Source organism: Corvus kubaryi, unplaced genomic scaffold (assembly GCF_017639235.1).
Source record: "Corvus kubaryi isolate FWS band 111438036 unplaced genomic scaffold, C.kubaryi_AGA036_p1.0 132, whole genome shotgun sequence".
NCBI lineage: Eukaryota > Metazoa > Chordata > Aves > Passeriformes > Corvidae > Corvus > Corvus kubaryi.
In genome coordinates, this window is record NW_024580666.1 from 3,216,000 (window position 1) to 3,242,543 (window position 26,544).

General features: G+C 39.3%; 1 protein-coding gene across 8 annotated transcripts in view; it reads right to left on the minus strand.

Moving 5' to 3' along the window:
- GREB1L (GREB1 like retinoic acid receptor coactivator) overlaps nucleotides 1–26,544 on the minus strand; it is a 75,858-nt gene that overhangs the window by 19,815 nt on the left and 29,499 nt on the right. For all 8 annotated transcript variants that reach the window (XM_042030093.1, XM_042030104.1, XM_042030076.1 and 5 more), the window contains 13 exons: nucleotides 25,225–25,362; nucleotides 23,197–23,334; nucleotides 22,755–22,874; nucleotides 20,928–21,065; nucleotides 18,953–19,138; nucleotides 13,021–13,347; nucleotides 12,040–12,168; nucleotides 11,332–11,466; nucleotides 9,211–9,408; nucleotides 8,249–8,429; nucleotides 6,639–6,831; nucleotides 5,140–5,273; nucleotides 2,733–3,072 (listed from right to left, as the gene is read on the minus strand). In XM_042030093.1, coding sequence (XP_041886027.1) covers nucleotides 2,733–3,072; nucleotides 5,140–5,273; nucleotides 6,639–6,831; nucleotides 8,249–8,429; nucleotides 9,211–9,408; nucleotides 11,332–11,466; nucleotides 12,040–12,168; nucleotides 13,021–13,347; nucleotides 18,953–19,138; nucleotides 20,928–21,065; nucleotides 22,755–22,874; nucleotides 23,197–23,334; nucleotides 25,225–25,362 — 2,357 coding nt within the window. The remainder of the gene's footprint in view (nucleotides 1–2,732; nucleotides 3,073–5,139; nucleotides 5,274–6,638; nucleotides 6,832–8,248; nucleotides 8,430–9,210; nucleotides 9,409–11,331; nucleotides 11,467–12,039; nucleotides 12,169–13,020; nucleotides 13,348–18,952; nucleotides 19,139–20,927; nucleotides 21,066–22,754; nucleotides 22,875–23,196; nucleotides 23,335–25,224; nucleotides 25,363–26,544) is intronic.

Consider the following 26,544-nt stretch of genomic DNA (forward strand, 5'->3'; position numbering starts at 1 on the left):
TCGATGAGTTCAGTTTGGCACAGATGAAAAGATATTAATGTAAAGCTAAAGTAAGACTTTCAAGTGGAGTACGAAAATGGACCAATGAACCTTGTTTAATTATTTTATACAACGAAAGATTACGTGAAAGAAACACATTTCACCTTTCCCTGGAGGTAATCCCACCTGAAAGAACTCCTTACCTACAGTCTATCAAGGCCCAAGACCACAAACTGCACCATTTTCCCTTAGCACTGGAAAGGCTGGTAGCATCAGTCCCATGTTCTTACACGCTTCAGTTCCCCTGGTTCAGCAGAGCTTACTGAAAAAACCTTTTTCTCCAATTACCTAGCAGTATCTAATGGCTTGGTAAAGCAGCCTTAGCAGCAGAGAGAATTTCTGGCTCAACAAGGTTAGTCCAGCTGTGTGTTCCCCTGCCTCTCCAACGACAGAAGTTTCTGTGACAGTGCGTGACTAGAAGGTGAAATACGGGAAGACAATTTTTCCTTTGATTTCCCTTGATTTTCTTTTCGCTAGCATAAGGACCTAAAAAGAATGAGAGCCTGAGGCTTTGAGCTGTAAACTTGCATCCAGAAGATGTATTTCTTGACTGTCTTACTCAGGAACAGCAGAGAGGTGCAGCCCTCAGGGCTCCTCACTTCTGAATGTCTCCCATACAGTTTGATTCTTGGTAATTTAAAGGCTATGCCACGACAGCATCCCTGGTCAGTAAAATAGTTATTTAAATTGTCTTCCAACTCTTGTTTCATTCTGTACCTCTGGCTCCCTGATGGAGAAGAATGACCTGTCTGGCTGGTCTGGCTGACCAGCAGACTTGTCTGAGAGAGGGGAACAGTCCAGCCACCAGCACTGCAGAGACAGCTGCCCACCCTCCCTGCCCTGCTGTGGCACCACACACCCTGCTAATGCCATCTGAGAGAGAGGCTAGGTTAAGTCAAACTATTCAGCTGGGTTCACTAACGCCTATAAAGTTTCCCTCCCTGCCTCTGAAAACGGTCATGATGAGTTCTCATCCTTCCTGCAACCAAGAGTATTTATTGGTGGGACCACATTTTGAGCCTCAGCCTCACCAGAAAGCACTCAGTAGCCTCATATTGCTTTCTCCCCACACACATCAAAAAAAGGGTTGGGGTGCTCTTAGTGCAAGCAGCCAACATTCAGCTCTCCACTGGCTCTAGTCCAGCTTCAGTACTCCACCTAATGTCAGACCAAATGCCAAGCAGCACGGAGACTAAATCAAAATTGTCTGCAATAAGCTAGGCTCAGGGGTAGCATGGCTGATGAATTTTAAAATGGGAATCAGTTCCCCAAATACATGCTCATACCATGTCAGAAATCTTGTGTTATCTCAGGCACCAGACTAACAGGCATGGTAGCACAGCACAAGCCCCATGGGTGGCCTTTATCATTCTGAAATACTACTGGGACACCCCACCTAAAAAGACACTACAGGCTTATATTTGGGCAACTGAATTCCTCTCCTCACTCCCTTCACATGCATGGTTCAGATTTGAGGGCTTTTCTTCTAGTAACCTGCAAGAAAAGAAACAAATCCAGCATCCTACAGCTTTGTTTAGTCCAAACCAGCACCTTATGTTTTGGAGAGAGGAATAGGAAGAATTATTTAGAAGGTTTTTCACTCTCTACCTGATAAAATTTCTCTATTCCAGACCTGCAACAGCTCCACAGTCAATCCTGATCTGCTCTAAAGGTCTCACACGCTGCTTCAGCACTGTGTAAGGGCTGCAACCCATTATGCAAAGCACTGTTAAGAAGTCCTCACAGGACTCAACCTAGAATGATTTAGGGTTGGAATTAATGCCTATCCAAAAAAAGCCACCAGCACAGAGCTGCTATCTCACATGTTGTTTTCTCATTCATGACTACTTTCTTCTCTCTCCTTCTGCAGATAAAGTTTGAGAAGCAAGAGTCGTAGCTTCTTTAAAGGACATTTTATCTGCTTTTGGCCATAGACAGGCTCTTTCAGAAAGGCTCACAAAATTCATTCCTCTTCTCTGTGGTTTTGAATACACTGAATAACTCATAATAGAAGCAGAGAATTAATCTCTCTGTGAGACTTAGAGCAAGGATCAGGACAGATCAGTAATAACCAGTATTACTTTCAGGCTGCTGCCTAAGGCAGGCAACCCATCACCCCTTTGTTTAATGTAGTGAGGTCAATTCAGCAACTGGGTTTGGCTACTTGAACCATGCTCTTGTAAATCCATGCAAAGGTTTAGGCTGGGGCATATATGCTAGGCATATATGCATGCAGCCTCTTCAGGCTTTCAGCATGCAGGGGGTTGAGGAAAGAAATCTGTGACAAACAGCATACTTTACCAGTTATCAGAAGGGCAGAAGATGGATGGACAGAGCAGACAACAGATACACTAGACAGACAGACAAGTTGGTGGAAATAATTAGTTTGCCTACAGAGATCTGAGCTCTGCTTTTAGAGATGAACCCTCTCTGATGCATGCTTTTATTCAACTTTAGGAAGTGAGATAACAGCTGGTGTTTGACTTCATGGACCAGTAACAATTCAGGTTTGTTCCAAGTCTATCATTTATACTCAACATACAGAAATGCATTCATTCACAGCGACAGATACAGAACACATGCCCTTTCCCTAGAGCATAATTAACCTCAAAACAAGTGGGAATAAACACAAAACGACGACAGCAGCCAATGGCTACAGTGAGCACACCAACAAACATTCAGTTTCTGCTAACCTTCAGCCGTGTCACGAAGTGTTTCGCAACAGTGAGCTCTGAGGCAGGATTCCCAAGGAGGATCTCAAAACGATACTGCAGCCCCAACTTGTCCCTTACTTCCTGTAACCTCTCTTTGGCCAGCATGGCCAGCTGCACTGATGGCACCCGAATGACGAGCATGTGGCCACAGCCATTCTTATCCTTTCCTGGAGAAGTGATAAGGTCATCCATTATGCTGAGAGTTTCAGGTGTGCTGTGATCCCTCAGAGAGGCCATGGTGGTGAGGGCCATCAGAGCTTGGGAATACTGCTGAATGAGAAGGTAGCAGCGGATCACCATGCTGTGCAACCGGGGGTACCTTGGGGGAGACACAGTTCTGCATTAGCACATGCAAAATCACAGTAATGTCCAAAAATCAGCCAAAACACAGCACTGCATGGTAAAGAAGTGCTTATTTTCCCCAGTAGTGCTCAAAGAATGAAGCCTTCCATTTTCATAGACAAAAGTTTTGAACAAAAATCCTCTGCACTTGGCCCAAGTCAAGTAACAGGAAAGATAAACTTCTGTTACCCTCATCTGGTCCAAAATTTCAGCTAAAGATCTTTGGTGATGGAGATAAGGAACACCTCAGATCCGATTTATTCCAAGAGCACATGCTAATAATTGCTTTGCTTTACACAAGCTCTTTCTTTTACAAACTTGAGGACCATTGAGGCTTCAAGTGGTTTCTGGGAGAAGTACTTCATAATTTCACACCTCTCAACTTCTCAGCCAAAAGCTGGACTTACCAATAGGAATTGCTGGCTCTGAGCCAAATCTGAACTTCCATTTTGCCTTTTAATTTACACAGCCAACATCTTTTCTTTCATTACAGCTATATGCAGTGACAACAAATATGAAGTAAAATGCTAAGAAAAAAAAAATTAAAACCAACTCAAGCAAAAAACCCCACTCAATTTCTAGACTTTTCCTGTGAGTTCACTTGCCACCATAGTACAGAAAAACACTACACTATTACACCTTCAGTGCTGGTCTTGTGCCATGTAAGTCCAAATAATTAAAATAACTAGAAGTTCCACATCTCTCTTGTCTCTTTCTTGAGTAATCTAATAGACAATATGACATCCATTTAAAGAAAGTTTTGGGGTTGTGTTTAACCAGTAGATACAGTAGTTTGTTCTGGATACCATAAGCCACTCATTAAATCAGTAAGTTTTTAAAACACTTTTTTACTCTTCCTGCCATAAAAGTGCCAGCTGCACTTCCACTACTAAAACAAATGGAGCCTTTCTTATAATACACAAATGTCTGCAATGTTTTGAGATTTTAAGTTTGAATGGCTCACCCACCCAGACAGAATAGCCCAGTTTCTTGAAAACAGAGGCTAAATTGATAAACTGTGACACAAAAACATATCCTGGCTCCAAGGCAGAGATTCACCTGGCTCTAAGGTAGAGAGGTTCACCTGCCATCAATTTCTAGTCTTATCCTAATCTCATATGATTATTTACACATACATAAATCCTCCTTCATCCTTTTTCCCACGCACATTTTAACAGAAAGTGAGTGATAATGACCACTATCTCTTCCATTGGATTTGACCAGAAAGAACAGGAGAAGCCTAGGAAACTGACCTAATTATTACTGTGTATTTGTAGATAATAACAAATATTAAGTATTAATTATGTACTTAATTATCAGTGTTGCTAATTTAACACATTTGATCTTGAATTTCACTTAATAAATACAGATACATTTACAACTATTACAACTGACCTAATTAAAACAAAAAACACAGTACTGAACACAGAACAATCCTGTTCTAGTAAATATGAAAACATGAGAACTATTATTTGAAGTGCTATAAGGGATCTGTCCTGCTGATACACAGAGGAGATTAACTCCCCATTGCTGAAAATGACAGTATTCCCTTCATTCCTGTAATGGGCACATTTAATTATATCTTGGATATGTGCCATGACAGTGGCTTCTTCAGGCAGCTGCAGGGTACTAACAGGCTCTGAGCTGCAGGAACCAAAACCATGGCCAACTACCGAAATAACAAAAATGACCTTTTTGAAACAATGTCTCTCACCACCACCAAGAGAGACACCAGAACTGGTGAGGTACCTAACCTCTGGTACCTTCTGCGTTTAGTGAGGGCTGAGCCAAAAGAAGAGAGCAGCACAGCTGAGCCCAGATTGCTGCTGGATGGGCCTGATCTCTTCTAAAAACAAACGAAGGATATCCACTGCCTTCTTCAACTGCACTAAATTTGTTACAAAAATAAAACTGCACATACTTCATGTATTTCAAGATCAACATCAAAGGTCATCATGTCTTCATCGCCCATAATGGGGCTCATAAAGATGTATCCTTAAGACCCCAACTGGGCAGAATCCGAAGCTTCCATGTTATTATTTACCTTTCTAAAAGTGTGTTGACCATTTTTTCAAAGGTTTCATCACATCTCAAAAGGGGACTTGTGACACCCCACTGGAGGGATTTGCTGTATTCATTCAAACCAAAGTATAACTTGTCTTCACTTGCTGTGTCACCCTGTTTCACACACAAACAGCAAAAATGTAAGGAAAACTGGAACGAATTTCTATTTTTTGTGTCATTTTAAAAAATAAGTGGAAAGCACTTTCCAAACCAAAGAATCCTTTCTTTTTATCCATTCTCCCAAAGTGACGCTATTTATTTATTTTAATGAATACAATAAAATATATATTGTTTTTTACTTAACTTATTATTTGCCTACAGCTAGGAAAGATAGGTGTAGGTCCTTGAAAATTTTTCAGTATACCTCTACCTGTGACTGCAGGGGGCTTCTAGAATCCTGCTAATTATTTTCTGACTCCCTGTCTCTGGCTTTATATCTACTGACATCTGTCATCTCATTTCTATTTCAGGTTCTATTCTGAAAAGAGAAGGACTATTAATTTCCAAAGTTGTTCTTGATCGTCAGAGTCTACATACTTTTCTAACGGAAACCAGAAGTTAAGAATTTTTTGGTTAGAATATAAATCTGCATACAGCTATCAGAAAGGCAGAATATTTGTGTTTCAAATTTCGTAAGCCTTTGATGGGAGCACAGTGTGTTCTCCAGTTCATTTACATCAGCAGTAATCTCTAGGAATGTAATTAATCATCTACAGTCTCCCCTTTTTTTGTGGGTTATTCTTTTAATCAGAAGACTGAAAGTTGTTAATTTTTTTACTTTTGGGAAATAAAAAATTGTCTAGACCACTATACAGAAGGTCACCACGTGGTTTATATTAACAATCAACCAAAAACCAAACTCCCTCGTTTTACATTAACTGTTTTCTACAGCTCCCACATTAAGACACTTTGCAGAAACTAAATCAAATCTGATATAAATATACCAAACAAGTAATAGGAGAAAATGCTATTTTTAAGCAGGTTTATCCAAAATGTTTTCAGAATCAGCTGGCTGAAACGATGAAAAAAGTTAATAGTGGAGGATATCCAAAAGGATTTTTCCTCTGCACCCACTATACCAAAACTTGTTCACCTAGCACATGACTTTAATTATGACTGGGAAAGTAATGAACAGACTTGACAGGCTATGTGACATATAACTTACAGTCAAAATTCAGACTGCTTGAAAAGGGAAAGCCAGCTCTGGAGCTTTATGGCATGTCTACATAGCTTTGTCTGACCAGAGCACAGAAAGTAGTTTCTCATTGTACATGACTGGACAAAGAAAAATGTGTAATTCCTGGTCCTAAATACCAATGCTACCTCTACCATCAGTATCCCAGGGCTGTCCATCTGGAATCTGAGAGAATAAACTCCAGCAGAGGAAGAGCTCCCTCCTAACACAGACACTTTATAGATTCTGTTAGGTGTGAATTCCACATTAAAATTCACAGTTAAAATTAACAGTTAAACACTTACCACAGTGTCAGATTGTATCCAATGTACCTCATTGCTAGAGCTGATCCTGGAGTGCTGCGTTTGCAGGGCATAAGGAAAAGAGCTGACCTGAAGAACAAGGAGGTTGAATGCTTCAAGCACCTCCCTGCAATTAATAACTCTATCAGCCAGACCATGACTAGGCTCACCATGTGACAGGGAACTTGAAATGGCACTGCAGAAATAAGAATGCAAAGAATTGCCTTACTGACATCCTGAAATTCAATGGATTATTCTCTTCCTGCACAAAAATCTCTAAATGACCATGACACAGAGAATCATAGCTCAAAAAAATCTCTTTGGAAACGTAAAAGACTTCAAAAAACATTTGACTGTTCTCTGTGGGTAAACTCAGGAGAACAAGGAAAAACAACAAACACCTAAATAAAGGATTAAAATCTGTTGACAGTAAGAAGGTGGATCAGTGTGACAATTAAAAAAAGAATCAGATGGAGGAAACCAAAAATAAGCCAAAGCTGATGAAATCCCTCTCATTAGGAAGCACTGTTCCATGAACTGTGGGCATAGGACACAGTAGCAATTTTACAAAATCCAATCGCTTTTCCCAACTGAAACAACAAATCTGTAAAAGGCTGGGGAAAAGACCTGAAAGTCTGCTAATGTTCTGATTTCCAGCTCCTGGCATTGCCTTCACTTCCATATATTCAGCAATTCCAAATTCAAAGTATAGCAAAGACAATAACAAAAATGTGATGGGGAAGACCAGGTAGAAATAATGTTGCTTTTGTCTATTTTCAGCTGTCCTTCAAGGAAAGTATTTTATTACAGAACCATAGAATGGTTTGGGTTGGAAGGGATCTTAAACACCATCTACTTCCAACCCCTCTGCCATGGACAGACACTTTTCATTATTTCTGATGTTGAAATGAATCCCACAACCTTACACACCATGCTTAGACCACATTAAGATTATTCTCCTTAGTTTATTCATGGAACAAGAGCAGAATAATCAGTTTTACTTATTTCTTTCTTCTTTCAAGGTGAAGTTTTTGATTCAGTGTGAAGAGATGTTTTTGCACATATATACGTGTTGCGTTTAGACCTAAAGCTGTCCAAATTCAATATAGCTGTTTTTTCAAACTCTTTTCTTACAGCAGCTATGGCATCTTTCACATGATGCAGACTTAAATGTCTGTAAGCTTTCTCATATCACAAACAACGTAATTATCAGGGATAAAAATATGAACTAAAGCACAATCAGCTTGTGAACATTGGAGACATTTGGGTTTGAGTACAGAAAAAGGAGACAAATAGGAAAAAAAGACAAGAAGAACAAAGAAAGTTGCAAAATCCAGCATTTTCCCCTCAATTTCAGCACCATAGCATGTAACCCTCAAAACAGTCCTGTTACGCATCTAAAAACCTGAAACTAGTCTCACCTTCAGCTGAATCAGAATTAGTTAACAAATATCATGGGCAACTAAAAGATATTATTTCTGATTGTAAGGCACAAAATGCCTTAAAAATGCCTAGAGAAAGCAATAGGTGTCTAAGATGGTAAGCCTTTTGAAAAACCTAATGGAAAGATGCTGGGAGAGGATGGTTTTCCTTCAGCAGATTGAAGCAGCTACCTTGTTAAATCCACGTGGGCATTGTCATGAACCAGCACGAAGAGCGTGTAGGGGTTCTGCTTCACTCGCCTCATGAAAACTTCAAATTTAGTTTGGATCTCATTGTCCAACCGAACCACATACTTCTCAGCTCTCTGATATGCTGTTCCATTGTCTTCTAGGCCCAAGTCCACAAGCACACCTGTCAAAAAGAAGAATACAACAAAAATCTTTTCCTTTGAGTGCATCCAAAAATGGATGGTCATTGGGAAGCTGCGGCTTGTCCGCCAATGTCAGGACTTAGCCAAACCACTGATAGGCCCCAGTACAAAGATGATTATCCAAATGCAATTTCTCTCACAATGGAGGCAAAAATGTGCTTCTTGGTTTCTTGATTTCCTGCAAAAAGTGCCTGAAGACCTTTCAAAAACTTCTTACATTATCAAAAAGTGGGGGGAAAAAAAAATCAGGCTTCCACAAAGATTTCCAAAGCAGCACTCAATTGGCTGTGTTCCATGATCCCAGGCCAAACTTGCCCACATTAAGCTAATATGTTGTTTGAGTCAGAAAAAGTTATCCTGACCTTTCTTTTGCAAAAACCATTAATTTATATAAAATTGATTCTCACTAGTATCATATCATATTTTTCATGCTCTGCTTCAACATTTGTGTCAATACAACTAGTCTTTGTAAAGATGTATTGCTGTCATATTCATAAAGTAAGCATGGTGCAATCTATATGACTTTGAACGTCATTTGCATTAAAGAAGTGGGAATAAACTACTCTGAAGTGTGGGTCAATTATGTATTTTCCAGGGTCTTAATGATTTTGTAAAACTATTTTTAAAAAAAGTAAAATAAAACAAAAACCATGAGGACAAAAGATATGTTGGAGCAACTTACATTTCCCCTTATACCAGTAATGATGTAATCACACCACATACTCTGGTTTATCAGTCTGTTTCCCCTCCCCTCCCTTTTACCTGACTGTCGAATCCGTTGAAGGGTCTGCTGCACAAGGACTTCTGAACGGGGCACTATTACGATGAAGTCCACCTTACTGAAGTGGCCCAGATCCAGGCTCTGATTGCCACTGTCTGCTATAGCACAAACCTGGGACAAGAGCTTTCTGGCAACTGTGAGCTGTGGCTGGTAAATGTGGAAGGTATCAACATCCAAATCTAGAGTGTGTTTGTTTGAAAAAGAAAACAAAACACAACAAGAGACATGTTTACTTTCCCACCCCCCCAGCAAAACATTACCCTCCAAACCGACTACCCTCTATTACCAGGAAAAAAAATCACTCACCAGAACAAATCTCAACACTCTGGAGAGTTGGGTCCAGATCACAAATGCCAACTTTCTTTCTTTGATCAAAATGTGGTAATATATCAGATGACCTCAAGTACAGCACTGTCCATTTTTTAAAATGCCCTAAGTGTTTTAAGGATTTTTAACAGTGCAACCCAAGGAAACCCCAATGCCAGCACAGTGAAATGCGTTCTGTTAAATGAACCAACACATACATAATATGCATGCACGTATATATATAAAGATGTGCATGTGTACATAGATAAAAAGAGCAGAGAGAGAGGTGTACAGAGCTCTAATGTTCTCCTGAAACAGATTTATTGAGACTTTATAAACCTCTGTGTAACACTAAATGCAGAGAACTGATAGACTGACCAGAGCACTCATATTTCCTCAAAATAAAAAGCAGGTTCCATTTCAGTATTTCCATTAAGTAAATTCTATGTCCAACAACCCATGCTTCATTAACCACTGAGTATTTTCAACTTGCAGATTATCAGATTAAATCCTATAATGGTATTACAGTTTTTGTTTATGGCATTTTTTCTACTGTGTTGGTTTTATACAGGGACATGTTTGTGTGTGTGTGCACACACACGTGCTTATCTCCTGTCCAAATGTGCCTCAGTGTCCATTTCAGTAGATCTGCTATGGAAGAAAGGTCTCTCTCTCACTGCCTAGGAGACTTACTTCTTTATTTTTTTTATTCAGGCAGTTTCTCAATAGCTTCAACCACTGTACAGCCGTATGTTAAAGAAAAAATGATCTCAGAATAATTGTTTGAGAAAATATGAAGGTTTAAAAAAAAGCACACAGTAAGAAGACAAAAACCCCCAGAATCTAAAGATTATTCTCCCTTCAAATTAACCCCCTGAGGAAGCTCAAGACTTGGACTTGTACTCCTGAGGGTGCCAGAACAAAGTGCCTGGCAGCCCTTCTAGTTGGATCTCCCGATCCATGTGGAGACAATGAACCATTCTGCCTTCATTCAGATATAACACCAAACTGATGAATTTAAGTTAACTAAAATGAACTAAGAGCATACCTTTCATTCACAGAAAAAAGCTTTACCAGAGGCTGAATTTGCTTTGCTACTAGACCTGAAAGAATCTCAGTGTTCACAACAGCTCAATGTATCTTTTGTTGTTATTGTGATATGAAAGGGAAAGTATGTTTAGAACTCTGAATAGCTAAATAATTCTGGAAATTAGCAATTTTAGACAGGAAATCCTAGCTTATCTTTTGCACCTAAGCATCTTATCACATTATGCTGAACAAGACACAACTCAGATCAACAAATTACGGATTACACTTGCCAGGCACTTTCAGTCCAAGATCTTAAAACACATTCCCTAAAAGTTTAAGCCTCAGAGCACAAGTCTCTAATGCATATTACCAGACAGGAGGACACCTGAGGAAATCAGGAGAACACAATTCCCCTCTGCCTTAAACTCAAGGTTACATTCCTTTCCTCAGTGCAAAAAAGATGAGATGAATCCATGCTGCCAGTGTTACAAAGAAACATCTTCTCTGCTTGGCCTGATGCCTAACAGAAAATCACGTTTTAGCTTAGAAAATAGAAAAACATCAGGGGAAAAAAGTTGCTGAGGGTTATTACAGAGATTTTCTGTCTCAGAAACTGCTGTATTGCTACACTTAGCTGGCAGTATTAGTATTTTAAGGTTGGCACACTGACTGCAAATGTGTCCTCAGATTCTTCTGAGGTGTATGCATTTTGACATTTAAATTTGACATTTAACACTTATTCTGTATCTTGCATGTAAAAAAATTACCTGGTTCTTGTGTAGAAACCATGGCAATTGCCTCCTGAGATGACACACACTCACTAACATCTCCATTAAAAGGAATAATGACACTTTCCCCTCGCTGCTGTAGCATCTTCTCCAGCAGCTTGTCCAAATCATCACCTAGATAGGAATTAGCAACACCAAATTATCTGGAAACCATTTCAGACAAACGACGTCAAATATTACATACACCCATGTTCTCACATAGCTGATGTCAAATCTGCACTGGGGCAAGGGGCTGGAGATACAGGGGAGAGAGACAGGGAGAATATTTTTATCTACTGATTTACCAATTGGATTAATAAAAAAAAAAGGAACCACAGTTGTATAATTTCAGCTCTGTGGCTTTACAGCTACTGGTGACATCTGATGATTACAAAGAAACACACTATAAAACAACCTCTAAAACCTTGCTGGAGGTGCAAACTAGAAAACATTTGTGTACTTATGAGTGCCCTGCCATTACATTTAACAGTGTTAAAAATGTTTTGCTGGAGGGTTATGAACTGCCACCGCACAGGTGAAGGAGACAAGCTCTCTTCCAGACACAAGGAATGGAGAGAAGAACAGAGTGCCTCTCAATGAAGAGAGCAGAGATGTATCCATGTGCATTTTAAGTGCTGAACAGGAGATACACCAACCCTGAAGACATGACTGTCTTTGCTAGAACTTCTGTTTCTTAGAATCACTTACCTAAAGATGTATTCTTGAAATGCGATGCCAGGAAACTAACTTTCCCTGTGATGAGCTCATAACTGATCTCTTTTAAAAATTCACTGGTGGTGAGCATGCTCTCTGCAAGTGCCCGAGATTGATACTGACCTGGAGAAGGGAGGGGAAAAGAGTGAGAGCAAACCTTAATACAGTTTACTGTCAACACAACCTTCACATCTTAGAAGTGTGGGGCACTCTAATCTTCAATCATGGATCTCCATTGCCTTTACCCAGTAGACAGGGAGAGCAGTCTCTCAAGTCTACTTTACTAGTGACTGGAGAATTAGTTGATATAACTAATTTTAGCAGGTTCTTTGTTATTGCATATCATTTTGCATACTTGCACGACAAATGATATTCAAAGCAAGTATTTGTACCTTAGATGAAACGGAGGATTCTGGGTAAATATGAAAAAGTAATTATCCCTAGTGTGTGGGAAAAGAGGTAAAAAAAGTAAAAAAATGGCATTACTGATTTATCTGCCTACAAAGGAAAGATGATTAGTCAAAGTTCATTTCCATCCAGACACACTCATTCACACAAAAACATCACAGCCAGTCACCAGTGCAGAATAAAAAGGATAAAAAGGAGGAAAAGCATGTTCTGATTTAAGCAGGTTGCAGAAGACTCTGCCACATAAAATATCGCAGTTGTTACATGAAACAAAAACAAACTAACTATTTTGCCACTGGGTCACTTCAAGATATTTTCTAAGGTAGTCATACAAACAGTAAAGTCTCAGGCCTCTCAAGAAGTAGTAATGACTAGCATAAAGATATTTTTCTAGATCCTCATGGACCTCAGTACTCCAAGTCTTGCTGAAGATACAGTAAACTGTGACACTGCAGTGCAACAATACAAAGGAGAATAAAAAGAACAAAAGGGATTTAAAAACAGGATCAATAACTCAAGAAAATTAATCTGGCATTGCCATTTGAAGCAGTCTGCAAATATACTTACCTAGAACCACCACACAGAATTCATTTCCCCTAATCTTTGATGCACAAATGGCAACTACATAATCTGGAAGCTTTTGCTGATGTTTCATTTCATTGAGAGACCTCAAGGTCTCTGAGATGCCCTCTGCCAGGGAATTCTGGGTGACAACCACATGCACGAGGTCCCGGGACACACTAGCGATTAACCTGGCAAGCCAAGGGAGTTGACCTGGTGACACAGAGATACATTGTGCACTCATTTGCAAGGATCTCTCTCTCAGAGTGAACTCCTGCATAGCTTTCAACATGATCTGCTCAAATTCTTCCCTCAGGGGTATCTGGTCAGGACCTACAATGAAAACAAACAAACAGAAGAACAGTGTTTCATATAAAAATGTTATTGAACCAGGAACAATTACATGTCTGTCTTGATCTGACAAGCTCCTTCACCACATTTTTTAATATTTTAAAAAAACACTTGCTGCTCAGTGGATATCTACCCACATTGCTTATTCTTGCTTTTTCATTTTAGAAATCTTTCTCTTCCACCATCATGCTTTTTTTTTCCCTCTAAACAATGAGGTATTCCACCTCACTCCTAGCTTTCCTACCTTCAGCAACTGGTGGGACAAACAAGGGAGTGGGAAAATATGTGCCTTTTGCCTGGAAGAGAAGGATTAAGCATGCAGCCATATGTTTTTGCAGCAGAAAACCAAAATGCTTATCCTTCTAGCCTAATCACAGCCATGCAGCTTGACAAAGCCTATTAAGTGCCCTTTGCTTTGCTTTTTCTCATCATGCATACTAATCAACCAAGCATGGATGCAAATAAACATTTCTAACCTCTTCCTTAGTTAATTAAATTAATTTAGCAAATCCGCAAGCATCTAACATAAATAAGAATATGCAACTTTAGATCTACATTTCCCCAGACCCCATAAACTGTACTGTCAACTTGAACTGGAAAACAGAAGTATAAACCATCCTGTCTTAGCATCAGTCCTCCAACTGAACTTCAATTAACATTCTGTTCAGTTAGCTTTGTCTCATTGTCAAACATATTCAGGAACAGTTAACAAACATTCATGAACACAGAGTAAAAAGTAACCATAGCTTATATTGCCAAGATCTCGTATCAGTGCCAAAGGAGGCAGCTTCACACTTCAGCAGCTTGCTTTTCTATGACAAAACAGGGGGGTTTAAATATCAGAGATATGTGAAATACTGGGTTTGGTTCTATGTTTTCTTTCCAGGCCAGGAAACAGAAAGGTTGTGTGAGAAACAGGGCATGGGTAAACAACCCACAGCACAGAATCTGTAAAAACTGCCACCTGTTGTCATTTTTGCCTTTTTGAGAAGTAACATATGGAAGGTGCCACCAGCCAATTACCTTAGAATGGTAAGACAACTATAGATTTGTAAGTGCAAGGCTGTTTTCATTTTTGATGCAAACTGAAAAATTCTGATGAGTCAAATTTAACACAGCATGGGCATAATTCTCTCTTTTAGAGTTCTCTTTTGGAAATGCATTTTCTTTTCCCTTCTAAGAAAGCATCATGCATTCTAGGTCCTTGAAGATCTCAGAATTAAAAAAAACCCCTAGACATTTATCAGTAGAGAAGAATGTTCCTCTGCAGAAATAAAGTTTACCTAACATATATCAACCTGTGAAAATGATGCTACCCACTAAGAGAAATAAAAGCAAACTTTTCCTGACTGAGGGAGGCTACTTAGGAGACAAGCTCTTAACACAAGGGTCATCATGAATCCAAGAAGATTAAAATAATTGTACAAATAGAAGGGCAGATTCTCAGTATGAGAATACACAGAATTTCACTCAGATTACTTATAAGAAAGTATGGCAGCCTTCCTTCACAACTATCCAGAAAAATAATGGAACTAATATCAGATGAGATGTAAGACAAAGGGATAGATATTGATTTTAATTGTGAACCATTTCCTAAAAGAATATGTCTATGTTAAAAGGGAATATATGGAAGCTTCTCTACAGAAATGAGCATGCAAATGATCATCTTGACTTCAAAAACAAAACTGCAAAATAAGCAATATCATAAAATATTAATATATGAGTTACATCCAGTTGGTGTCCAGTCAAAAGTGGTGTTCCCCAGGGCTCAGTGTTTGGGCCAGTCTGTTTAATATCTATACTGATGATATGGACAAGGGGATTGAGTGAGATTGGCTCAGTTGGTTAGAGCATGGTGCTAATAATGCCAAGGTAGTAGGTTCAAACTCCATATGGGCCATTCCCATAAGAGTTGGACTCGATGATCCTTACGGGTTCCTTTCAATTCAGAATACTCTGTGATTCTGTATGAGAGCCCCCTTAGGCAGTTTGAAGGTGACAGAAGGCAGGAAGGCTCTGCAGAGGGATCTGGACAGGCTGGATCAGTGGGCAGAGGACAATGGTATGAGGTTCAACAAAACCAAGTGCCATGTCCTGCCCTTGGGTCACAACAACCCCATGCAGTGCTCCAGGCTTGGGAAGAGTGGCTGGAAGGCTGCCTGGTGGAAAAGCACCTGGGGGTGTGGTTGATGGCTGGCTGAACATGATCCAGTACGTGCCCAGGTGGCCAAGAAGGCCAATGCCTGGCTTGCACCAGAAATAGTGTGGCCAGCAGGACCAGGGCAGGATCATCCCCCTGTACTCAGCAACTGGTGAGGCCACACCTCGAGTGCTGTGTCCAGTTCCGGGCCCCTCACTACAAGAAGGACACTGAGGTGCTGGAGCATGTCCAGGGAAGGGCAATGGAGCTGGGAAAGGGTCTGGAAGTCTTATCGGAAATGGGAGCTGGGGTTGTTTAGCCTGGAGAAAAGGAGGCTTGGGAGGACCTCATTGCTCTCTACAATTGCCTGAAAGGAGGGTGCAGCCAGGTGGGAATTGGTCTCTTCTCTCAGGTAACAAGTGACAGGACAGATGTAAATGGCCTCAAGTTGTGCCAGGGGAGGTTCAGATTGGATATTAGGATAAATTTCTTCACCAAAAGGGTGGTTAGGCATTGGAATAGGCTGCCCAGGGAAGTGGTGTATTCAGCATACCTGAAGGCATTCAAAAGACACCAGGATGGGGCAGTTGGGGATATAGTTTAGGAGTGAACCTCGCAGTGCTGGGTTAATGATTGGACTCACTGATCTTAAAGGTTTTTTCAACCTAAATGATTCTATGCTGCTGTGATTTTATTCTATTATTCTGAACAGTTTAAGTCAACATATTCAAATGTCATCCACTTCTGGATGACACTCATTTCTGGGTAGACAAACTTCGGGGTGCATCCCACAGAGAATACTTCTCCAACCATCTAAGACAGGAGAATTGCTGGAATAAGCTCTTGCTTTGAGCTTTTGACCATCCCTTCCACTCAAGACAAAGCCTTGCTCTTGCCTTGAGTCTGGATGTGCATTTGGATATTAAAACTACAAAACACCTCTGGGTGTCACAGCATACAACATATATGGTCAAAATGATTCAAATGTACCACAGCAAGAGAGAAGGGAGATGATTTCAGAATTCTAAACAGGTGGTATAACAAAGGGTCCAGAAATCTCCTTCAACCAGAACACAGACCACCTCAGCACTGCACAGGCTGAGATTGTGTTTGTAGAAATGGCAGTGCAATTGTAAAAAGCTGACAATTGCAGATGGTGGAATGTAACCCATACTGCAAATATGGGCATTCTGATGTATAAAAACAAAGCTTGAGAATACCTCACCATGAATGTTGCCAAAGATAACAAATGTGAAATCTGAGTAAGTCCAGGAGGCAGACTAAAAAAAGCCCACTAAAATCAAACACATTCCTGTATCTTTTTTTACTTATTCCTTTATCACAGTCAGTGGAATTTATTTATAGCAACACTATGGCTCGCAATCCCAGGTTTAACTATGTATAGTCTTCATAGAAGATTTAAAGCATCAGAAATGCATTTGGTTTTTCTGCTTTGATTTGTAATATCATCATGAGTTGCTCAGCTGACTTCTGAAAACACAACAGCATCATCCTACAATTAATGTCATAATTTTACAAGAAAACTGATAGGAATTCTCAGCTATATCCTTTTTTTTTTTTTCAAAAAAGAAGCGTTTCCATAGATAATATTCTTATCATCTGTGATCACAGTCATCTGGAAATATATTTTGTACAAGTAGTGAGATCTGAAAAAAATTAGGCAAGACTCTGTCTTTCATGCTTTTATCTTTGCCTTTATCTTACTCTTTTGCAATATACTCTGGAGGAAAAAAAAACATTTCAGTCCTACTTTCTCAAGAAAAAAATTAGGCTTACATGAATAAATTGTTAATTTATATGTGCATTTGTCTCTTCTTGTCAAACACTTTTGAAGCTGGCTGCCCTCCCATCATCTTTAATCTGCTTTGATTTAACAAAATGGGACAAAGGCTACAGTTCAGTGCAGCTGTCACAATTCCAACAGTTTTAAGTTTACAACAATATTCAAACCAGCAACATGTTTTGATCCTCTCCTCTACAGAATGTTTTTACTTTTCTCCTCATTAGGCTCTTTCATCTTACAGTGCTGACACCTGTCTCCACATAAGGTCAAATAGGAAACTATTCAGCATTGCACAGCTAAGAACAAAAGCCAAACTAAACACCTGCTAATAAGGGAACTGCTTTACGCTGAAGGCACAGTGCTTGATAAACACAGTTCAGCTACAGAAGCTTTGCATGAAGCCTCCTCTAGTTTGCAGCAAGTATGGACCTGCTGCATCCATCTAAAGTTAGACTTGCTCATAGAGTGTGATTCACTGACTCACAAGCTTCAGTAAATAGTTTCTTTTTAATTAATTGGAAATGCTGTTATCAGCTGGCTACAAATTTGCAAACTTCCTCTATCAATCCAGAACTGTGTGAAGCACATGGTTTTAACATGCAGACTCTACAAACTTCCCAATAAATGTCAAACAACAAATTTAAGCCCACGGAAAGAAGGTAACAGAAAAACATTCTGTAAAAAATTAAGAAACCCTCTGTCAGCTCAAACAAGGCATCCAATGGACTACTGAGGCAGAGAATGATAAATAAAGCTAACAGGTCACTTAGAGAGTAAATGGTTTGCTGCAGTTCTGTAAGAGACAGGAAGGAAAGCGCAAGCACTCAGGGGTGAAACCTGCAAGGAGCACATTTGTTCCCCAAATTGTAAGGTTATCAGCAGTTGTGCTGCTTTTGGAACACCTGCATATTTCATACCATTATGTATTACAGATGCACTGTGCTCTTCCCAAAAGTAACTTCACATTCCTGTATGGTAAGTAGCATGTTTTCAAATACAAAAGTTAGGGTGAGACTGCCATGGAAGTTTCCCAACACTATCCCTCCATTATTAACTTCTAAAACCTTGCTGTTACCACTGCTCTTTTTACTCTAAGGTAGGGAAAATTACTGGACCTGCAATAAGAGGAAAAAAAAAATGTGGCTTGCTTGTTTGCCCTCAAACTTGCAAAAAGTCCATTTAAAAACATTTACAAGAATGAGATATTCACTGAATCACTTGCCTTAGTCTGAATAACAAATGTGGTTTTCATGTAAACAGTGCTGTCACCAAAACAATGACAACCATCACACATCTGCCAGCGTTTGCCACAAAACTGAATAAAACAGACCGAGTGTCCTTAGAAAGGGCTGTGATAACTGATGGTTTGATACCCTAAGCAAATGAGTTATCTGCATTGCAAATCCATTTCACAAAGGTGACCTGGTCAATCCCCATATGGAGAGCAGAAGCAGTATCAGCCTTCAAATTCACTTCTTCCGTTTCAGGAACGAAGTGGCGAAGTCACACACACTAGATGGAGCCACTTGCCTCTTCCAGCCACAAAAGTAGCCAGAAAACTGGCCCTAAAAGGGACATAAAGAAGGTATGGAGAAAAAAGGACAGTCACAAATAAAACCAAGTGCTTATGACAAATTGCTTACCTAGTTGGACAAGATATTGAATAGTTAGAAGTATCATGTTCTCCACACTTAGCAGCTGACTGCTGGACAAACCCAAGAGATCCAAGTCCTTGTTTTCCAGCTGAGGAATCTTGTAGCAGTTCACCAGCAAGGGACTTACAACAATATCACCAACATTTCCATAGAAATAAGGTAAAGTGCCGTAGCCTATGATAAAAGAAACAAAACCCCCCAATAAATTCACAAAATTTGCCATTACATGGAATCTTGTACAATGATACATTTCCAAGCTTCTTCTTAAAGCTGTCTGGCAAAATACATTGCATCAATGACTGGTTTTGGCATCACAATTGCTTAAAAAATAAATGATAGGCCAGGGATCCTCTGCTGTGCTTTACAACAAGTGATCACATACATTTGCAAGAACTATCACTAACTGCATGCCAGCAGCATAATAATTATTGTTATCCAAATACAGATGAGAATATTATCTATTTGGACCTTAGCCTGACCCTTAAATACAGATCCTCTATAATATAGTGTACAAAGAAGAAAAATCAATGAAAGTAAAAGTACATTAATCTTAACATTATAAAAGCAGCATTAAGTCACGTTAGCATTGATTCAGCTGCTGTGGTATTGCTGTGATTGATTTCACTTTTTTGCCACCTTTCCATTCAGTTTTCATAAACAAGTAAAATAAACATCAACAACTAAATATGCTATTCTGTAAGGTAAAGCACATGAGCACAGGCTAACTCCTCTTTTCCTTCAGAATGTTTTTCGTTTCAAAAAAAACCATTTCCACAGAGATTTTGCCAAATCCATCCTTCTGGGTACATCTGGTTCTGTACTATTAATAGGACGCTGTTTCTCAGGGCCACTAACATTTAGCCTGACTGAGGACTTAATGGCAGCTCTCCAAGAGCCTAAGGGCTGCATTCAATTTGCACTTAAGCTGATGGCTGTAGGCACCCTCATCTTTAATAAGCAAGTGTTTCTCTGAAAACCATTAGAGCACCATGCTAGAGCTTTATAATCGGCTTCCAGAAAACACCAAGCAAAACAAACCAGAAGCGTAACCCTATCCTTGACAGATTTACTGGTGTAGATGGCCCTGCTAATTCTCCAGGAATTGTGTGTATTAAAATTATCTGTGCAAGTGAGGACTTGGAGAACTTCTCCATTTCTCCAGGAATGGTAAATTATTTCATGGACTGTACTGATAGGCATGTTCTGTTGTCACTGAAGCTACTTTATATGACCATCTACACTACATTGGACCTAAAGGAAGTTTAGAGTCAAAAAAAAATCACTCATTGAAATTTCGGCAGCATTAGCTGACCCATCTTTTTTTACACAGTATGCCCAAATAGCTCAGGTTGAAAAGAATATTCACATTGAAAGTCATACTCTTTAAGTAAAAGCATTGTCTTTCTAATTAACAATGTACTTTATACAGCTAAAGGATTTTAAAAGCCTGAAGCCTGATCTGTTATCTCAATTGCTTACAAGAACTATGGACTATAAATGACAAAAAGTTAGCATGATTTACTTCTGTTTAGTCAGTACAAATCAATTTTCTGGTTCTCATGTAGAATTCTGGGGCTTCAAGATCTGAACTATAAATCCTGCAGGAAACATTTGCTTAGTTTATAGTTTATACCGGAAAGCTATTTTCATTACTTGGAAATATTTCTCTTCTTGGGTTTTACAAAAATCTTATTTGTATAAAACTTAGATTTGGCCAGTGGTTCTGCATAAATCTGACCTAGTGGTGACCTCTTTGCAAATCAGGTTCTCCAAAAATTGCCTGACTCTTAGTTTTAAATATTGAGCAACTAAGGGAAACTATCTGTGACAAACCAACTTTGTATTGTACTGAACCAGTACAATACTGTTGCCAGAACCAACAAAAATAAATAAAACCCCCTTTCTCCTGGGGAGCATGGAGTAGTATAAAATGCAGCATTTGATTCCCCAGTGTAAGACTTACCTATCAGAATCACTGGTCTGACTCCCGAGTTATTCAGCAGGTTTTCAGGAACTATTACAGTCTCCCCTGCTGGGATGGGTTGAGGCTGTAAAATTCCAGTTAACATGGATTGAGGAACTGGGACTGACAAAAGAGGCTCTACAAAATAAAGAGAAACTTCCATTACTAAAAAGGCTCATACTGTGATTTGGCCTTATGAACAAATAAGAAAAAAATTACTGCAAATCACTAACTGTAATAAAATTCAAAAGGTCTCTGCATTTCCTGCTATAGTTTTAAGTAATTTAAATGAAGAGCCTGTATCCTCCTGTAGCCCCACCCCTAAAGTAAAACTTTTTCTGACCACTGTATTGTTGGTGAGAATGAGAGAGCAAAATACAGGTTTGAATATGCATCTTTAAACAAAGCCAAGTACTAAGCCAAAAGGCCACCCCTCAATACTGCCTCTCAATACAAGAGAACAAACTGCTTCAACCTACAATATATGTAGATAAGAAAAATAAAAGCAGGCCAAAATCTCAAAGCTGCCCTTAGATAGTTACTACAATGATAAAAAGCAGGCTTTACTCATGAAAGAGCATGAGCAGCTTTCATAAGTAAAGGAAACCAAGTGTAAGAATTTTGTAATCTGTAATCAGGTTTCAGAGTAAGGCCTGCTTCACAAGTTTCTTAGGCTTCATTTGGTGGTTTTCAACCACTTTTTCAAACCATGCCATCAAAAGAAAAACATCAAAGGCAGGATGAATGAATGCATATGTTTTACCAGGAAAAACTGTTTATCCAACAGAAAAAAGTACTACCAAAGACTCATAGAAAATGGAGTACACAACAGAGGTAGCAGATTAGTGGAGACAAACTCAACAAAAAGGGGAGATTGCCTTATATCATGTCTCTTCAGCAGATTTCTGAAGATAGAAACTGACAAAAGCTGCAATTTGTGTTGTTCAGGTAAGCAGGCCTGCACTACCACCTAACCCTTCCTCCTGTGATGAATGTCTCTGAAAATAATTTCAAAACATCTCCATACCAAGCCCTCAAAAGCAGAGTTAAAAATACATTGTGCATGTTGACATGGCTTTTTTCATCCCTTGGATGCTTATTCACTCACTCCATAGAGAGAAGAGTAAGTTACTGCTTTACAAAATATACTTAATCTCACAACTGAAAAGTACTCAAATAGTGAACAGTTTTATTAACAGTTATAATACAGAGGTATCCACATGGATATTGGTGAGTACTCATAAGGAATTCTATGTCATGATATTAAGCTCCTACAGCTTTTCCATGCACAGCTAATGTTTGGTCTCACTGTCTGATTTTAACCGAAGATGACATGGTGGTTATCAGTGTCCTTTGTTAGGCCAAAATTATATAAAGCTGTTTTTCCCATGAAGAAACAGAGTGTACAGTTTCTGTATCAACCCATACCAGACTGAGACACAAAAGTCAAGGTGAAGGCTAATGAAAATCCTTTAAGTATATTCATATATCCATACACCTGCACAATTTTGGAACAACTGAGTTACAGTTGGGAGACTGTGGATTTCTTTTAGCTTTATATTTTTAGTAATATTACTTGCAACTTCCTTTCCTCTCTCTCCCACAGTAGTTTTACTTCCCATGTCACATCTTAGATTACAACAACAAGGACCAGGTAATCATGTGTGCTTCTCTGGGGCACCTGAAAAACTCTCCATGGTGTTCTTAAAGACTTCGACAAGATCAGTTATGTTTGCTGTGTACCACGTAAGAGGTGCAGCACAGGGCTGCTGGGCTTTCTGAGTTCACACTGAAACAAAAAACTTCTTGGTAACATTCAAGCTTTACCTGTTCTTGTCGAAGGCCGGATTGCAGGAACAGGTACTGCTAAACCAGGAGGCGGGACTGGGGACCCAGGAGACCATCCTCGGTGACGTTTCTTCGGTGGTCCAGAACTGGACATAGATGCTGGAAGGAAAGGAAAATGTAATTCTAAACCCTGTCTTCCCAGATGACCAAATTCCAGCCCACATTCCATTTCCCACTGGTGTTGAGTGGTCATCACAGAGCACCAGAGCCTCATACCTAGATTTACATGAAACCAGACTATGATGTGAAAAATATTGTTACCTGTGTTAAGCATTATCATTAATGGTCATGCCGAAAAGCAAATGGATCTGTAAAGACTGAATGGTAGGAACAGCTACAATCAGAAGAAGAACAAAATCACAAATTTCAAGCTCAACATCCCACGCAGCTTAGAATAAAAGAACAGAGAAGTTTTCTTTACCTTGGTCTCCAGCTGCACAGCCAGGACTTGGAGATGTCGAGTGAGGCACTGGCCGAGAGACTGTAGAACTCAATGCGTTATTTCTTCCTCCATTAGCGTTTCCATTAGCAACATCCGTGGCACGCAGTGAAAGAGGAGCTGAGTATAATAAAATACAGAGTGTGTGGCTTTAGACAATCTTGAAAACAACAAACAAAATAATACAGCCAAACACAGACATAAAAGAACAGGGCAAGATGCATCACTGAAAAAAACCATACTCCAGAGAAAGCATGAAATGTACTCAGCAGAGAAACATTTGGGCACAGATTGAAAAATCTGAGCCTTGAAAAAGGGTGTCCAGATTTCAAGGTGGGGAGAGGTAGGTGGAAGAAAAAAAAAACAAAAAAAGCCCCACCAACGTACAATATAAAATTACACAAACACAAAACTACTGGGAATTTGTGACACATTTTTTACACAGTGAAATCTTTTTTGAAACAGACATCGTGAATTCAGTTTGTAAACATTTCTAAGCCGCTTGTGTGTATCTACATAATTTTCCCCCAGTCATCCATATGCCGTGCACAGTAATTCACTACAGGGCTCTCATCTAAAGCCTTAGCAAAGGACACTGGGCAGGGGACGACAGGGCAGTTTGCTGCAAAGTGTACATGGCCTGAACATTACTGAGGCAAACCATGCTTAATTTTGCTACCTCTGCCTAGGGTGATCCTCCAGTCCCAGCAAGCCTGACACTCTAGCACGACCTGCTGTATCCAAGCCACAAAACTAAAGTACAACAACAGATGATCACAAGAAGTTACCATCACTTGTCTGAACTCATTCTCATTCTTTTTCAGAACCCAGTTTTTGCAGAATGAAAAAAAAATTGGCATAAACTGCACAGAGCCAGTGGAAACTACAGCTCCTTGCTGATATCGGCCAGCTCCACAAGGATGTAGCTCCCAGGAACATATTCCAGGAGCAACACCAGGACATGATGCAGCAGCTTGCTGATGGCAGCTGCAACAGGAAGTGTTAGAGATGTGGGTATTTGGCTTAAAACAATGCTACTCTCCAGCTGCAGACATCCAAATAAATTCTGACACAAAACTCTCTGGTTGCCAATTACGAAACATGAGTAACCTCACTTGCCCATTGTTAGCTCCCCATTTGTACTCTGAGTCAACAATTTCGTCTGGACATATATGGTGGACATGGGTCAGTTACAGAAGTGGTTGAAAAGCTGGGAAGAAATAAAATCACACAAGTATGGAGGGGGAAAGGGTATTTTACACACATAACTGTTAATGATTTATTAGATACAGCATAATATTAGGTACCATAACAGTATATATTGTATTAAATAGCAGATGTAATACATCATGTATAAAGTGTAATACTCATGTGCATATACAAACCAAATAAATGGATATATTTTCTTATTCAAGCATACTGTCCTGCAATAAGTGTGATGCTATTTTTTTATTATTGCTTAAAGACTAAAGTAAAAAACAATCACATTATCACAACAGAGTGTCAGTGAGAGACTTAGATGTCGCAGTTGAGGGTTATAATTTATTAAACACACAATACAGAAATAAGCAATTAAAACACCAGAGATATTAAAACTCCTTTAAATTAGACTAAATTCCACTAAATTTATGTTGAGGAACTATAACTGTTAGAAATGCAGACTACACACAGCTCTCAATTACTGAGGCAGGAATCAGTGTGGAATCAAGAGGTGACATTTATGCTCTCTTACATATCTTAGGAAGTGCAGAGAGAGATATCACATGCACTCCTACCAGTATGTTAAGTCTGAAAGCCAAGGTGAGACTGAAGCTTGGGGACAGTAATAACTGCAAAAATTTCTGTGCCAAAGACTGCAAGAATATGAGAGTTCTGGAGAATGCTAGTGAATGTTTCCCTTTCCCTTTTCCACCGAAAAAATTACACTCTCTTTTCTTGGCTCTTAAGCTGATGATTCCCTGATGATTCCCTGATGATGGCTCTCAGGTGCTTTGGAAAGCAAAGCCATACCTGCAGCAAATGCCTTTCCTACGAGCTGTACTGACAGAGCCAGAGGTTTCACCACGTTCTTGGTCCGGGATGGGTCTTGTGTTCCACTTAAGTTAACAGCAGCAGCAGATGATTTTGCTGGACTGAATATTGAAGAATCTGAGAATACAAGTTGTTTAATTAATGATTTAAAATTATATATATATAATTTTTATTATATACACATTTATCTAAACTCACCTATGCACAAATTGCTAACAATTTTTTTACACTCCTAAGAAATTACCATGTATCTTTCAGGAGGTATAACAAACGTTTTACTGGGCTTTTCTATTTCTTACAATCTACTGAATTCATGAATGATCTCTTCCACAATATCTTGCACTCACACACACATTAAAAAAACATTTTAACCGTAGAAAGGGCTATCTCACTGCTCCTCAAAATAGCTTCATAGGATAGGCAAGTAAACACAATTATCTCATGGTTCACATGAGGAAGCTAAGACAAAGAGCTTATGTAACTTGCAGAGAGCAAGCATAGGGAATAAGCACTGGAATAAGTTGCCTAAAGAGGTTGTGGAATCTCCATCACCTGAGATTTTCAACAACAAGCCACTGAATCTCTGTCAGACACAGCTGAGCTTGACTAAGGGCAGAAAGAAAACGAACCCAAAAACATAGCCTCCTTACAGCACTACTGTCTATAAAACTATAAAAAGCATATACCCATTTATAAATCAGGGTAAAAAATTAAGGATGTTTGAGCCCAAACTCTTTGCATGAATTAACAAACTTCTTAGAGCACTTTACCAAGGCTAAAAATTATAAATCTTATTTTATAGAAGGATAAACTGAAGAACAAACAAATTTTAATATTTGCCCAGTATAAAACTGATTCCAAACCTTTAAGCATGTTAAGTCCCTTTAACATCAGGCATTTCATAGCTATAATTTACTTCAAGAAAAATTTGGCATTTGGATGCTGATACACTGGCAAATCCAAATTCTTATAACCAGAGTGAAAGAATATTAACTCAGCATCTGTCCAGAAAGTAGTTTGCAAGAAGTAGGCAAAGTAGGCTAAGTTCACCTACAGATGTCCTAGTAAAACAGCCAGCTAAAGAAAACAGAAGACAAAGACCACCTTGATCTGCCAAACATATTCACCCTCAGGCCACACACCATTTGGTGAAGGAGGGTGGGAGGAAGCTCTGCTTTGCCAGACAGAGTAACTGACATGAGGAACAAACACAGAAGCCTCTGCTGCTGCTGCCTCACCAGAAAACCTTGTCCATGTTCACAAGAAATAGGCTGAATGGCTAACAAAATACACCACCAG